The sequence below is a fragment of the Symphodus melops genome (assembly GCF_947650265.1).
Source record: "Symphodus melops genome assembly, chromosome: 17".
NCBI lineage: Eukaryota > Metazoa > Chordata > Actinopteri > Labriformes > Labridae > Symphodus > Symphodus melops.
Genome location: NC_136707.1, coordinates 7,070,200 through 7,085,110, shown reverse-complemented (window position 1 = coordinate 7,085,110; position 14,911 = coordinate 7,070,200). Strand labels below are relative to the sequence as shown.

The 14,911-nt window shown below is 42.7% G+C and overlaps 2 protein-coding genes across 2 annotated transcripts; one reads left to right on the top strand and one right to left on the bottom strand.

The window, feature by feature from the left end:
* Positions 1-1,643: 1,643 nt before the first annotated feature.
* hrob (homologous recombination factor with OB-fold) lies at positions 1,644-10,169 on the bottom strand. The gene is made up of 10 exons (XM_079365342.1): positions 9,917-10,169; positions 9,707-9,757; positions 8,612-9,625; positions 8,344-8,427; positions 6,535-6,669; positions 5,862-5,970; positions 3,987-4,072; positions 3,773-3,895; positions 3,411-3,615; positions 1,644-1,832 (listed from the first exon to the last, which is right to left on the bottom strand). The coding sequence occupies exons 1-10, from the start codon at positions 9,917-9,919 to the stop codon at positions 1,777-1,779; spliced, it is 1,866 nt and encodes a 621-aa protein (XP_079221468.1). The 5' UTR covers positions 9,920-10,169; the 3' UTR covers positions 1,644-1,776.
* Positions 10,170-10,613: 444 nt separating this feature from the next.
* On the top strand, positions 10,614-14,445 carry asb16 (ankyrin repeat and SOCS box containing 16). Its single transcript, XM_079367078.1, has 7 exons — positions 10,614-10,787; positions 10,967-11,314; positions 11,389-11,656; positions 12,294-12,702; positions 12,840-12,923; positions 13,692-13,802; positions 13,892-14,445. The coding sequence occupies exons 2-7, from the start codon at positions 10,972-10,974 to the stop codon at positions 14,075-14,077; spliced, it is 1,401 nt and encodes a 466-aa protein (XP_079223204.1). The 5' UTR covers positions 10,614-10,787; positions 10,967-10,971; the 3' UTR covers positions 14,078-14,445.
* Positions 14,446-14,911: the final 466 nt, after the last annotated feature.

Genomic DNA, 14,911 nt, shown 5'->3' with positions numbered 1-14,911 from the left:
AGTGAGGGTTTTGTCCATTCTGGGCTACTGTAGAAACTTGGTGGTGCAACAGGGAAAACGTCATCCTCATCTTCAGTTGATTATTACATTTCAATTCTTTGTATAAATCTAAACTATCCTGAGCAGTAGAGACACATTTTGTGTTGTTTTGGCTGAATGTACCGAAGTGTCTCATCAATGATATCAGACTTGGGAGTCAAGATCAATACTGTGTTGACACTTAGTCCCGTTTGACGCACAACTCAAATGCCTAAACGACACAAACAACACAACAGCCTACACATAGTTTTGCTTTTAAGATCGAGGATGTGAGGGTTTCTATACGCGATTCCTGCCGCCACCAAGAAACAACAGAGGATTGAGCGGCTTAAATATTTTTAAAAAAATGACAGCTTAAAAAATTCATCAGTAACATCGTCTTTCTAGAAACAGTGTCCCAGTTACTAATCCAGCGGACACGCTGACAGCAGTTTTCACTTACTGAACGTTCTGAACAAAGTATCTTCACTGGAAAAACTGTTTCGCAGACGGATGGATTATTTACAGCAGCCAGAACATGTATTTGATGCCGAGCGGTTAAACAGTTGTTTTGAGAAAAACTAAATAAATTCTCGAGACTTAAACCTGGATTAGTCAACCCAAAACTATCTGTGAGGAAAGATAAATAAGGGGCGAGAGAGAAAAGGAGATGAACTGTTACTTTTCGGGTTGTAGTCGTATTTCCAGTTTTGGAAGCACTGTTCAATCGCCCACCCAAAAAAAAACACCAACCTGAAATGTAATGTCAGAGTCGGCACTTACCCACAGAGTCACAGCCGATATAATTTAAGACCCAATTTGCAGGGCTACAGAGCCAAAACTACAGAAATGTGTCACTGTTCAAATATTCACCGACTGCACTCTTAACTGTTCTTATTTCAGCCAAACAAAACACATTAGCATGGAGTGAAAATGTAACATTATCTCCACATAGTATATTTTAAACACAAAGCAGGCAATTTAAGCAGCTGAATTAAAAGCAATTACATAAAAGACGAAGAGGATTATCCTGAATCTGTAAGTCAGGGGACGTGAAAGAGTGTGGATGTGGCTCTCAGATCCTGTTGGGAAAGCCTCCATACAGTAAAGAGCCTGTTAGTCACAGCAGAACTAACTGGCTCTCTGCAGACAGGGCTGGGTAAACATAAACCGCATGGGACGTGTGCCCTGCAATCCCTGCCTGAAAACCTCTGATATACCTCTTAATGCATGGCAAACAGGCCGGGGTCACGGTTTATCCGCTGCGCTGGGACGATCGGAGAGACAGGTCTGGACTGAGAGTGGAAGCGAGGACACAAAACTAACAAAACGCAGACGCCTCAAATCGCTTGTCTTTTTTGCACAATTAGATAATCAATGCTGTTTAGATGAGTGCTGCATTTCAAGGGCAGTGCAGAAAGTGCTGCGATGGATACAACTTTAAAAAAAAGAAAGACAATAGAACCATTAAAAAACACAAACACTCTGAAGCTAATTATAGTTATATAAGAGGCTGATCAGTTGGAGTTCTGTAATCAATAAATAAGCAAGCGGTAGTTTAGAATGACTGTTTTTTGTCATGTATCTGTTATGTGGGATGGTGAGCAATGACACACATTATATGGTACATTTAAACCAGACATCAATGTTTAGTCTAAATAGAAAAGAAAATCCATACAATATATACAGGAGGAGAATCATTTATGTGTTGTAAAGGAAGAGGAGAGAGAGAGTCTGTGCAGGAGTTCTAAAAGAACATTAAAGGCTGTAGGTGTCCTCGGGTAATTCTCCCAGCAGATCGTCCAGGTCATCATCTGCACACAGACAAAGACAATAACATGAGACCAAGTGCAATCACATCACAGTCAGAGAAAGGCAAACAGCATTGTGCTAGGCTGCAAAGCTCGGCCTGCCTGGGATTTGGGCTGTTTTTTATTGTCTCAATACTTTACTTTTTTTGATGAAAGGGAAAAAAGTGCCACGATGTGTTTCGTCATTAGGTCTTTTATTTTTGTACAGAGACACTCCGGGGAATCTACACCTACATTTTAGGAAAAGGCCAGGATTAATTATTGACTGTGCACACTGCTTTCAAATTCCACATTATGAATAAATTGATGTGAGGTGATGGATAATGCTCCGTTTAGTTTCTAAAATGTATTTATTAGTCCTCGGGCACATGGGGAAGACTTTCCTTTCACCCCTTAAATGTAATGAGAGAATGAATACGAGATCTCATATTGAGCTCAGAAATCATTTCAACCATAGATAGGACATTTCAGTTTCTGACAAAATATCTCGTTTGTTTTCATTAAATATTGAGTCGTCAGACTTGTTTAAAAGACTCTTTAGGAGGTAAATAGAAAACTTCCTCCTTTTGTTTTGTATAAAATAATATCCTCAGCTGATGGACTTCTTCAATCACCCTCAACCGCAGCAGAAATATAATTAGAAAAGGAGATCCAGACGCAGGAACATCAGTCACTAGTTTAAAAAACTAATTTGCTCTAATCTGGAGACTTAATTAAATGTTTGGAGGGAAAGTGATCAAAGCCGTTTTAGATCGGAGAGGTTTATGGACATGCTTTCTACTTGAAAGTATGGGTCGTTAGTGATGAGAAATGTGAAGAGTAGGAAAGCTCATCAGGCAGGTTTATGTTCTATACAATAAAGTGGTTGTGTTTATAAATACTACAGATTTCCGCACACGTGCTCTGATGTCAGCAAACGTTTGACTGAATCACAACGTTTCAGACAAGACGTGATAACTTTTAGAAAGCTGTCCTTCAAAAAGACAAAAGTCTTGTGGGCATACGAGCGAGCCACCTTTTTCTCTGCAATAAAGACTTCCAGTGACTGATTGGTTAATCAAAAAGAAAAAAAAGCAGAATGATTTGTTTTGATTTGTTGTTTTATTTATTTATTTTTGCAGTAAAGTCAATTAACTCTTCTTCAGAATAAAACCAGAATAGAGATAAGAGATTAACTTTTATTTCAATAATCATGTGCCGGCATAGTGCAGAAGAATGTGTACAATCCTACTAACAGTTACCTGATCCATAAAGTCTTTTCTCTATTTCTCTCGTACAGCTGAAAGGAGATTTGATGGCCCTGGATAAAATGCTCCATTGAATTCTCCCTCTAATGTTAATTGTTATTAATTATTGAAGTAATGGTGGTGGAAATCTTTGATGGACAGATTGCTGTTTGAATATGAAGGTCTCCTCTGAGATGTTCTGAAGGCTCACCTTGACACGGTCTACTCAAGCACTTACTGTGAATCATTGAGCACGGCTTAGATTTTTTTTTTTACATTTTACTGAGCATATAAAATGTTTCAGTCTTAAAGAAGTGTTTGATGCATCAAAGCGGTGACTAAAACTACACTGTACCTGCATCCCAGCCTGAGTCCTGTGCTGCTGACTTCCCAGTAGCCTCTTGGGGGCCTCTCGTGGAGCCGGCTGTGTCCACTGAGGCCCGATTGCCTGCGCTGCCCTCCTCTGCCTCGTCATCCTCCTCGTCGAACATCAGGTGCATCCGAGACACGGGCTCTCGGCTGACACTGCGAGAGCGAGCCGGCGACGGAAACATCAGCTCCTGGAAGGAAAGGGGGAAAAAACGAGAAAAAATAAACAAAAAACGATTCGAGCGGACAGCTGACAGCTTGACAGAGTATTTGTTGAATGACAGCCTTAATATTTATAGGATGGCTACTGGGCTATTCTTGTTTGCAGTTGACAGATGATGCACTGACCAGGACGATTGGGGGGAGGTGGGTGGATGGCGGACAGACGCCATCAGGGGCGTAGATCCTCAGCAGGTTGTTTGGAGTTACATTCAGGTAATGGTTTCGATGGGAGGGGGAAAACACGCCCACCTGTCCACAGAGACACGAGGTTAAAAACTAAAGAACTCCTTCATTCTTAACTGTTATAAAACAGTGCGGAGTAAAGACGTGCCAGTCTTACCTGTTTGAGCAGCAGCACGGCTCCAACCTTCAGCTCCTCAATTCTGTCCTCCAGGAGGCGCCGATGCACCGTTCCCTGAATCTCCCCTTCACCACAAGAAAGAAAATCAAATAACAGACAAAGGGTGATTAGCACAATGTTAATTTACAAGTTATGCTTAAAAGTCCAATCCATCATCCAGTATCCTGCTTCTGTACCTGACAATTATTGAATTCTTTTGTTTCGAAGACAGGAAAGAGATGTAAGATTTCACATTAGAGGAAGATAAAAAAAAACAACATGTGACCGTTTGGCTTCAGGATCAAAAACAGATTCTTCCTAAAGTGGCTTTCATTGTCCTTATGTAGGTAAATGAGAGCGGCACATAACATAGAGTCAATCCTCTAAAACAAAAACACCTAATGGGGCGGCAGTAGCTCAGTCTGTAGGGACTTGGGTTGGGAACCGGAGGGTCGCCGGTTCAGGTCCCGGCACGGACCAAGTCCGGAAACTGGTCTGGTAACTGGAGAGGTGCCAGTCCATTTCCTGAGCACTGCCGAGGTGCCCCTGAGCAAGGCACCGAACCCCAAAACTGCTCTGGAGCGCTCGCTGTGGGCAGCCCCCTCACTCTGAGACCTCTCCATTAATGCATGTCACTAGAACCCTGTTTGTGCATGAGTGTGTATCTCGGCCTATGTGTGTGTTAGACAGAGTGTAAAAACTGAATTTCCCCTCGTGGGATTAATAAAGTGTAAATTAATTATTAATGACACCCTGATCTTCGTAGACTCTGGACTTTTCTTCAATGACTTTAATTTTGGGTACGTTTTGGACTTTATAGGAGATAGGACAGAGGAAAGAAACGGAAATGAGAGAGAGACGAATGTCATGCAGAAAAGAAGCCACAGGTCGGATTTAAACCCGAGTCGCCTGCCAACTAACGCCCCTAAACTTCTCTTTTTAAATAAATAAACAAACAGGAACGACAATGTAATGGATCCAAATCAATGCAGAATAGCCAATGTTGCTTTATGAGTAAAAACATTGCCAATGTCACGCAAAAAAATCCAAAGTGATGTCTGAAAACGTGCCTATTATATCAGAAGAAGCCCTCAAAAACGCAGCATGTAGCAACACTAAAACCTAAAGAGAGGAAGAAAGCGTCACACTGTGACATCACAAAAGCAGGAAGCAGAAAAACGTTTGTTAATTCGGTTTGATGAATGACTCAGCAATAATGTGGCGAGTCCTCCTCCCTTTCGATTCATCAGCGGGGATATATGGAGCCATCGGTGCCTGCTGACTGCTTGCTGATGGTAAAGCTGTAGACGTGACCCCCCCCCCGCAGGTAGGAGGCACATTACTGACAGATCGCTCCCTTGTGGAGTCAGCAGCACTTATTACCCACCCACCTACTGCTGATGCCAATCTACTGCAATTGAATCCCTAATAAGCACTTAAGTCCGGTGTTGAGTACAACATCCACTCCTGAGTTTTAATAATCAGTAGACCTCATGTGGCGGCTCTCTGGGGGCCATGGCAACCGGCTAAGCTAAGAGCTACGATCAGAGGGGAAACAGGTTGAGGGCTGAAGATGGAGAAGGAGAAAGAAAACAGGCTGTCGGGTTAGATGGAGTGTATTCGAGCGTTTGTACTATGGACGTGTGTGTGTTTGTGTGTGTGTGTTATTGTGGGTGTAATCAAGCATGCCACGGCAGCTCTCACACCACGCAGCGCTCAATAAGGTGAGTTCACTGAGCAAATGTCAAATGTGAAGCAAACAGTTTACAGCTCCCTGGACCAACTCTCTCTCCCTTAATCAATCCCTCACGTGGGTCTTTTCTCTTCTGTGCATGTGTGTGCGTGTGTGTGCATGTGTGTGCGTGTGTAAGCTACCTGTGGGGTCTTTAAACACAGCCTTGGCATCAGCATGCGTGTGGATGATGCTCTTCAGGAGCACGGCCATGTTGGGCACTTTGTTTCTTGCCAGCTGTTTCAGCACAGCCTGCGTCAGGGAGAGAAAAAAAAAACGAGCATCACGCATGCACGCACGTGTTCCCTCACACATGTCCGTTTTGGAATCACGAGCGTTTTGGAAGGGACGATCGGAACAAGTATTGTTGAAGCGTGAAAGTCTGTCTCGGGGCGAGAGCTCGTGCCAACCAGATCTCGTGAGATTACGACGTGGCCATATTTCTCGCCTCACCATATCGGTAATGTAAACAGAGATTGTCTGGTTAAGCTACGGTCCACGTGATGGATCACGAGCAGGTTGTGCATCATTTAGTTGGAGTCTGTTTCATTGACGGCCAAAAGATTTTTTTTTTTTTTAAATGACATTTTAAAGCGTTTGCAATGGCTGTCAGCGGTAGATGTGTGGAGAGAGAACAGCCACAGCAGAGTCTATAAGTTTGATTGATGGGTGATTGTAGCGTTAAGAATTACAAAACACCTCGAACACAGCGCCTCCATTTGTCCTGATTATATCCACAGACCTCCTGCAGTGACGCACACAGGCTGGTTTTTTTTCTGATGGAGGAGAAATCAGAAGAAGAAGAAGAAGAATGACCTTTCGCAGCACCATGACGACGCTGTACGAGTGCAGGAAGCACGAAGGGTTCCTCTCATCCAATCCCGTCTCGGCCTTCATAGCTGCCCAGGCGCCGCCGCTGAAGTCGTCTTCCTCAGTCTGCGAGCTGGAGCCCTTTAAACCCAAATTCAGACGTTCATATACGGGCAGTTAAACTTCAAATGGTCTTTAAATATAAAGATTGTCATTTCTGTGCAACCAAAAAGCCAAGCAGGTTTGACAAAAAAAAAACAGTTGTTGGTTTAACATGACGAGAACTTTGCCAGAACGTGACGTGATCAGGATCTGCCGACGTAGAAGCAGAGAATGGAGCAAAGTTGGAGGACACGCCCACCTGGAAGGGGGGGAGGGGCTTAAAGAGACAGCAGTTGAAACGAACTGTTTGAGGGATTCTACTGACACCAGCATGAGTTAAGTAAAGAGGATTTTGAGCTACGAATCTCGCAGCACTAAATGGTGAAAGTGAGTACAAGAAGAGACTTCTGAAACGTTTCTACGCGTCACAACAAGCGGGCGTTTTTAAATCACATTATTTAACAGGGTGTAGTAAAGGTGGCCTGCTTAAAATTATTTGCCGTAGTTTCCTTCGAAGCACAATGACCTTGAATAAACTTTCCCTCTGGTTAAAGACGTTGGGGTTATTGTGAGTGGGCTTATATTCTAACTAAGGTGTAAAGGTTTTAGAAATATTCATCCAGACGCATCAAGTATCGTGACGTCGCACAGTGTGCACACCTGACTTCTGAAACAACAGCTTTATGTTTTTAAAGTCAGTTTGTAGAGCCAGATGTTTCACATCTGTGTGGAGCACTGCGGGCTGGATCACTTCACTGTTTGGTTCCAAAAGGCAGAAACAGCCATGTAATCAGTTATGTTCAGCCATTCTAGCATGGTACAGTTCTATACATGTGAGAGTATTATGATGAGCTGTTGTAGCAAAAGTGAAGTCCTGTCATCTGCAGACAGAACGTTTATTACTTATTTCTCCTCAGTATCACATACAGAAAACAAGAAATTCGCCCAAATTGTATGTTTGGTCATTTATTGATTCTCTTGTCATAATAAGTAGAGAAAAACATCCATTCTGTGGACGCACATCGATCCGGGTTCTGAGCTGCTTCTTTTTCAAACCCTCCTAAGTGTGCAGAGAAGAGGAGCCGAGGATGAGATCATGCTGCTGTTACTCCCCGTTCATCGCTACCTTATATTTCTCTTCTCCTAGTCGATGAAAAAGAACATTTCTTTTCATACTTGAAAAGAGATTTCCCACGACAGAAGTGGATGGAAACACCACTGGGTGTGTTTGGTGAAGAGCTGACAGCAGCAGCTTTGACTTGGGTGTCCCCCCCACTGGGCTCTACAGAGATGCCGAGTTAAAAACAGGAAGTGCGATGAAATTGTTTTCATACTATACTGTTCTATAAACTGATCAGCAAACTGGCAGGAGTTATTCTATTTCTCTTCCCGTTTATTGTTTAAGTGTGTTTTGATGAAAAATAAATCAAAAGAATTGAAGGTTGCAGCTTCTCTAGTGAGGATATTCACTTTGTTTTGTTCCATCTTTGATGACAGAACATGACGTTTGGATTTTAGACCGTTTCGGACATCTGGTGCACCAACCAGTTTGTGCATAAATCACAAAAACGGCTGATGTGGAATTAAATTATGCGATGAATCATCAGTGCATCTTGAGATGACATCTTTTTTTTTTTTTTGCATTTAATGATTTCATATATAACATTTTTTTTTTTTTTTGTTTGCAGACCTTTGTCTCTGTGATTGAATTACCTGGCTTGGTAACCTGGCAGCAGCACCGTGAGCGGGAATCACAGGAACAGAAACGACTATTTCATCCATGCTCGGGCCCTGTGGCTGAAAGAGAAGAATTCAATTCATACTGTGGGATATTGTGGAACAACAAGCTCCTAAACGATTGATGTCATTGGCAGTCATTTCGTTAGAGCTTTAGAGCAGCAACAACAAACAGAAGTCAGGGGGGGTTTCACATGCATCACAGAGAGGGGGGGGCGGGGGGTTAGTGCTGGATGAAACTAACCTGCTGTGGCAGGAGTCCTGCAGGGCCAGGGAAGCGCCGGGTCCTGGGTCTGTGAGGATCAGATCGAGGCCTCTTCTTGGGAAGCTTACTGGATGCAGATACCAGCTGGACCAGACGATTGGTGAGGACGGGCGTGTGATGGGGGTGAAGGGGCAGAGCTGAGGAGGAGTTGGAGGGAGAGTGAGCTGCGGTGACCGTTTCAAAGAGGCCACGTGCCTGAGGAGAGCTTCCTGGAGTTGCCCATTGTCTCTGTGGCTGGTGGGGCCTTATGAGAGTCCTGGAAACGGGGCTGGGGACCGGAGTAGTCCGAGCAAGGCCAGGGATAACACCAGGAGTCCGTTGAGGGACTGACAAAGAAGGAGTGCAGGGTTTTGGTGGTCGAAAACAAGGAGTCGAGGGACTCCGAGGACCTGGGTTATGATTAGATGAGAGTGGACTCTGGTGTGAAGTGTTGAGCTCCCTTAGACTCACATTAGATTGTGTGTGGATCCTCCCACAAGTTGGGGAACGCAGTGTTTTGGCTGAAGATGCAGGATCAACCGAGGGTGCACGTACTGCTTGAGCAGAAGGTTGTGGCGGCTGCTCTGTCAGACCGTCAAACCCATCCAGGTCGGCCAGGTCGACATCCCAGTCATCAAAGTCATCCTGAGCCCCTTTGGGCTTTAGTGGCCAATCAACATCAGCAGGACTGTTTCGTGTGGTCAGATCAGACGCAGAGTTATTGATAGATGAGGGACGGAGGGATTGGGGATGATTAGCGGAAGAGGATGAGGAGAGCTGCCTCAAACCCTGAGCAACAGTTTGTCCAGCAGCTGCGTGCGTGATGCTCCAGGATGCTGTGCTGTTACGCAGAGCAGCTGATGATGATCCCTCTCCCGTCTGCTGAGGACCTTTTCTCTCTCCAGGCTCACGGAGAGAAACAGAGGCAGACCGCAGAGTGCATGATGAATCAGCAGCTGCCACATCAGCTGGTCCAGACTCGGAGCGGACAGCCCAGTCTGTCCCCAGCAGGTCCTGAGAAACACATACACACAATGTTAGCATGCAGGAAGCAAATTATTAATTGAATGCAGGTGTGTGGGAGCTGGGCATCACCTCATCGTCAAAATCGTCTCCGATGCTGAACAGGCTGCTTAACTTGCAAGCCTGCAATAAGAGGAGCATGAAATTAAATTTCTTTAAAGTTTAAACACATACAGTCGAACGAATAAACTTTTAAAAAGAAAACAAGTCATACTTCAATGTGTTTCACGTGTGAAGAGAGGACGCTAGCTTGGCAAGCTAAGATTGTTTTGGCTTACTTACCATTGAAGTCAAAAGATTTGGCTGACAGTCGTCTTTGATCAGTTCGATCAGGTATACTTAATTTGATAAGACGTCCAATGCCATTAAATGACAGCCTTGTTACATATTTTCACGTTTATTTCACAAATAAATGCCGCTTTGGCTAACTCAATGAAAACTTGGGGTTGCGTACACTCCTGCTTGGTATCGCGCCGCCCCCCCGTTCAAACAAACACGACGTAATGACGTAGGAAAGGTTTTTACAAAGAGTATTCAACAAGAACAAGAGCATTCCCTTTTTTTCAAACATCCGCACCAGTCCAACGCCATATTAACCATATTTTAAAATGTGTTACTGCACTGAGAGGTATTTAACTTTGACTTACAGTTGAATATAACTGACTTGCTGAATACAGTTTGAATCATCGAAAAGAGAGGACAAATAATTATGATACGGCTGGGGGAGTCCGTTGTCTACTGTCAGAGCAAAATCTTTACTTTAGATTAAAAAGAACACAGATAGTAATAAACTGGCTTCCAAAACAAGTCAATAAGAGTACAATTTAATTAAAATAGATTCGGATGTAGCCTATCTTGGCATGTCTATCTACTTTGTGTTAAGAGCTGCTTTGTGGGCGAGAACATTGGATCAATACTGCCCTTTGGTGGCCACTTGGGGTACTGCAAGTATCAGCTTGCATTCTGATCTATTAATACCTCGAGTTGTGCTGAAGTTGTGGTTGAGCAACAATCGTGTGACTGTTTCCAGAAATGAAGGGCATTTAATTTGGAGTTCTGCTTGTGATATTTAACATGAAAAGAAAACACAGCTGATTAAAAATAACAAGAGTTTTTACTTGACCTCTGCCAGGACCTCTGTGACTCTATGAGGGTGAGTATAGAGGCTGAAGGCTGATCTTTCTCTCAACCGAACAGTACTAGTGCTACAGAGGAAAGTCACTGCTGTTCTACTGCATGACAAACTGATTTAACTCACAGCTTACATCAAACAGGAAAATGGTCTAACATACTTTCTAAGATGATTTATAGGTCCTTCCTGTCATATTCAAGGCATCATGTCAAAGGACACATTTCCGTTCTCTTCCACCTCACTGCGCTCTCTGAGATTGGAACAAGAGTTCCAGGAGTGGGAGGATGCTCGGAGATCATTGGCCCACAGGAGAACCATGACCAGGGCCCCGCTGCCCCGAGCCCCGAGGCCTCCCACCAGACAACGAGGGCAGCGTCTTCAGGAGGTCCGAGCCCCTCCACCCCAGGTCCGGTGCAGGGACACTGCGATCCACAATACTTTCATGTGTGGGGATATGAAAGGAGTGTATGCAGTGCTGAAGGACCCAGGGATGGTCAACGCCCTGATGGAAACAGTACATGAGGAGATGATTTGGGCTCCAGAGATGGGTATGATTTCTAGACATCTGTCTGATGACCTTAACATGAATGAAAACTTCACAGTTTTTCTATTCCCCTGCCAGGCATGTGGACGCTAAGCTCCAAGGTAAAACAAACGTCAGCACTACGCCTGGCTTCCAGCAGAGGACACACAGGATGTGTAGAAGAGCTGCTGTTTAGAGAGGCTGAGGTGAATGCAGATCCTGGAGGAAGCACAGCTCTCCATGATGCCTGCGCAGGTGGCCATACTGTCTGTGTCCAGCTGCTGCTTGCTCACGGTGCAGATCCTGAACAGCTGTCTGTAGACGGCAGTTCTCCTCTTCACCTCTGCACCACTGCCCAGTCATTCCAGTGAGTGGCACAACCATTTGTACGTTGAACAAAAGCAGCTCTAAGAGAAAGGATGTCATGCCATTTATATTAAAACTCATAGAACTTTATTTTTTTAAAAAGGGGTCAAATTCTTCCCAAGGTTTTTGACCTGCATTTTGACATTAATAAAAACGAGTATCTTAATAACTTGGCCCAAAATATTAAGATGTGAACTTAAATGTAAGAACTTATGCTGCATCCAGATATTAATGTCATGTAAATTTGACACTATCCTATCAGTGAGGCGAGGCAAGTTTATTTGTATAGCGCTGTTCAGAAACAAGGCAATTCACAGGGCTTGACAGACATAAAAACATAAATACATTCAAACAAAAGCTTTAGGAAAGACAGATAATTATTCCAACAGATAATTATAAAAGCAAGATAAAGATTGTACATCATTAAAAAGTGAGGTTAACATTGTCCTGGGATACAGACATGTAGTAGGGTGTCATAAGTGTAGCCTTAAAAGTGTAATCTTTTAAATCAAATTCTATGATTTTTACCTAAATGACCAAGTGAAATTTATTCTGTAGCCTTAAAATGAACTGGACTTAATTCTTCATAATATTGATGCTGGTGCACTGTGTGAACACAATCTGTACCTTCTGTTCAGGTGTGCTGAGTTGCTGTTGAAAGGCGGCGCAGACGTCAATGCGAGGAAGAAGGAGTCGAGGCTCACACCACTGCACATAGCTGCTCGGCGAGGCATGGAGGAGCTCGTGGAGCTCTTCCTCAGCAACGGAGCAGACGTATTGGCCACGAACCAGGAGGGGGAGACCCCTTTGAATGCTGCTTGTTCAGGTGCTGAGCGGCCCTCCGAGGCCGGCCGTTATTTGCGTGTGATTCAGAGTCTGTTAGGTGCCGGGGCTGACTCCAGAACTGCAGGCAGGAAGCAGCACACGCCCCTGCACAATGCCTGTGCTAACTGCTGCCCTCGGATCGTAGACATCCTCCTGCAGCATGGAGCCAAGGCAGATGTAACCAACTGTGCAGGATACACACCAATGGACTGTCTGTTACAGGTAGCTCATAAAGGCTTGGCAAGTAGTTACTTAAAGCTACTTTAATCAGCAAAGTTTAACATCTAAAATGTCGTGATTGAATTAAAGATGTTTTAACCAAGGCAATGGAGTAATTACCTACCTGTTTATGGTTTAAGGTGGTTGAAGATTTCCTTGATCAGCAACCAGAAGCAATAGCACGGTCACTTCTGAACCATGGAGTGAAGCCAGTTCTACCAAAGGTATGACCAATAAACCAAAGTGAAAAAAAAAAAGAAAAATCATCAGTATCCCTGTTTTCCTCTTACCTTAATCTGAACCCAAGTTCATTTCACATGCAGCAGTTAGCAGTCTCTCGCAAACATTCAACATATTCCTGACGATACGGAGAAGAGCTTTAAAAAAAAACCATCAAAATGTTCAGGTCACTTTTGTAAAAGCTGTTGGTGGTCAACAATGAGGGTTTTTTTTAGAGATATCAACGGTTTTGGTCATGAGTTGAAAATGTGAAGAATAACATCATTGCAGTAAAGTTTCAAAGCTAAAGCAACCGATGATGCATAAAACCATTAAAATTGAATATTTGAACTAAGTACACAAATAACAAAAAATAAATCATCAACCTCAATTTCATCAAAGTAAAGACCAAATTACAAAGTAATATGCGAGTTCAATAAAACATTAGGTTTATTAACATTCTAAGAATAAAAACAACGGATTAGTAAAACAAATAAAAAAATATCCAACATGTTATACATCCTCTGTAGTCAGTGTTTTAATTAATTAAAAAAAAACCATTTAAATAGTGCAACTAAGGTTTGATGAACATGTCATTTTGATAACCAAACAATTTTTACTATATTAATTGATTAGAAATTAATATCTGAAAACATGTACTTTTTATTACAGTCTGACACATACACCAATAAAATCTCCTATTTTCTTTCATTGAACATGGTTTTACTGTTCTGTATTTGTCTTTTATTTTAAGAAGAATTTCTTCTCACCAGATGTTGAAGCAGTGTGTCCTCTCTCCTGCCACTCTGGAGGTGATGTTGAACTCGTACACATCCATCCCTCCCTGTGATTGGATGGACAGCCTGAGTGCTGATATATACGAGGTGAGCTGTCTGCTTTGTTAACTTTCCTCCCTATAACTCTTTGTGTACATGCCAGTCAATAGTGTCTGTTTGTCCTTCCTCTGTCTCAGAAGCATCGCTCTTTGTTCGACTTGGTGCGTCAGAGGAGCGGTCTGCCACGCTCTCTGCAGCATCTCTGTAGATGTGCTTTGCGTCTGTGCCTTGGATCCCGGTGTTATTCAGCTGTCAGTAAACTGGACATCCCCAGCTCTTTAAGGGATTACCTGCTGCTGCGTAATGATGGGACACTCCATTGACTTAATTTTTATTAATGCGGTTCCTCTTTAAAATTCAGATCTCCTTTTGATTGCAATAAAATGTTTTGTTAAAATAGCACTTGTCAATGTCAGCCTAAAATTTCTTTCAAATGAAGTCTCTGTAAGAAAATATACGTTTGCACAACTTCACATCTTTTGCATTACAATTTATTTGGTTTTAATTGCATGTTGTATTAGTTGGTTCTTATATTCTGAACTATTGACTACTTGCATAAAAACCTTTTGACATAACTATGTGATGAACTAGCATTTGAGAAACATTTAGCTGTTTTCGTCTCCTAACAGTGGTAGAAATAAAAGGATGCATCTCTTAATGTCCTGAAAACATAAAACACTACTGTACAATAAACAGTGTATAAATGAAAAGTGTGTATGCTATGCTGATACATGATACTTCTTACTTCAGATTCACTCTGATTTGATCCAATGTTAGATGCATTAATTTTTTAAAAGAGAAAAACATTGATTTAGTTGAGTAAGATACAAGATTTCAAACATAATATGATCAAAAATGATAGACACCGGTACTAAGTTACAATATTAGTAGTATTTTGACATTTATGATAAAACACCAAAAGGGCCAACTAGGAGTCCTTACATTAAAGAGGGCATATTATACTCTTTTTTTCGTCTTTTTAAACACTCCCCTGTGCTCTAAATGAAACATCTGTGCAGTACTTTGGTCCGAATATACCATCAATCAAGCACCAGGAGGTTTGTGACCTGTATTAACCGGCTCTCTAAGAATGCTCTGTTTTGGTGTGTGTCTCTTTAAATGCAATGAGATAAAAAATGGCAGACCTGCGCACATTT

What these genes read in the sequence shown, in the direction of transcription:
- hrob (XM_079365342.1), bottom strand. An exon ending in GAGACGATTTTGACGATGAG is followed by an intron (nt 9,626 to 9,706) that starts GTGATGCCCAGC and finishes TGTGTTTCTCAG; the next exon opens with GACCTGCTGGGGACAGACTG. An exon ending in ACCTCCCCCCAATCGTCCTG is followed by an intron (nt 3,616 to 3,772) that starts GTCAGTGCATCA and finishes CTTTCCTTCCAG; the next exon opens with GAGCTGATGTTTCCGTCGCC.
- asb16 (XM_079367078.1), top strand. Translation starts at nt 10,972, where the DNA reads ATGTCAAAGGACACATTTCCGTTCTCTTCCACCTCACTGCGCTCTCTG. An exon ending in GATTTGGGCTCCAGAGATGG is followed by an intron (nt 11,315 to 11,388) that starts GTATGATTTCTA and finishes TTCCCCTGCCAG; the next exon opens with GCATGTGGACGCTAAGCTCC. An exon ending in CAATGGACTGTCTGTTACAG is followed by an intron (nt 12,703 to 12,839) that starts GTAGCTCATAAA and finishes TTATGGTTTAAG; the next exon opens with GTGGTTGAAGATTTCCTTGA.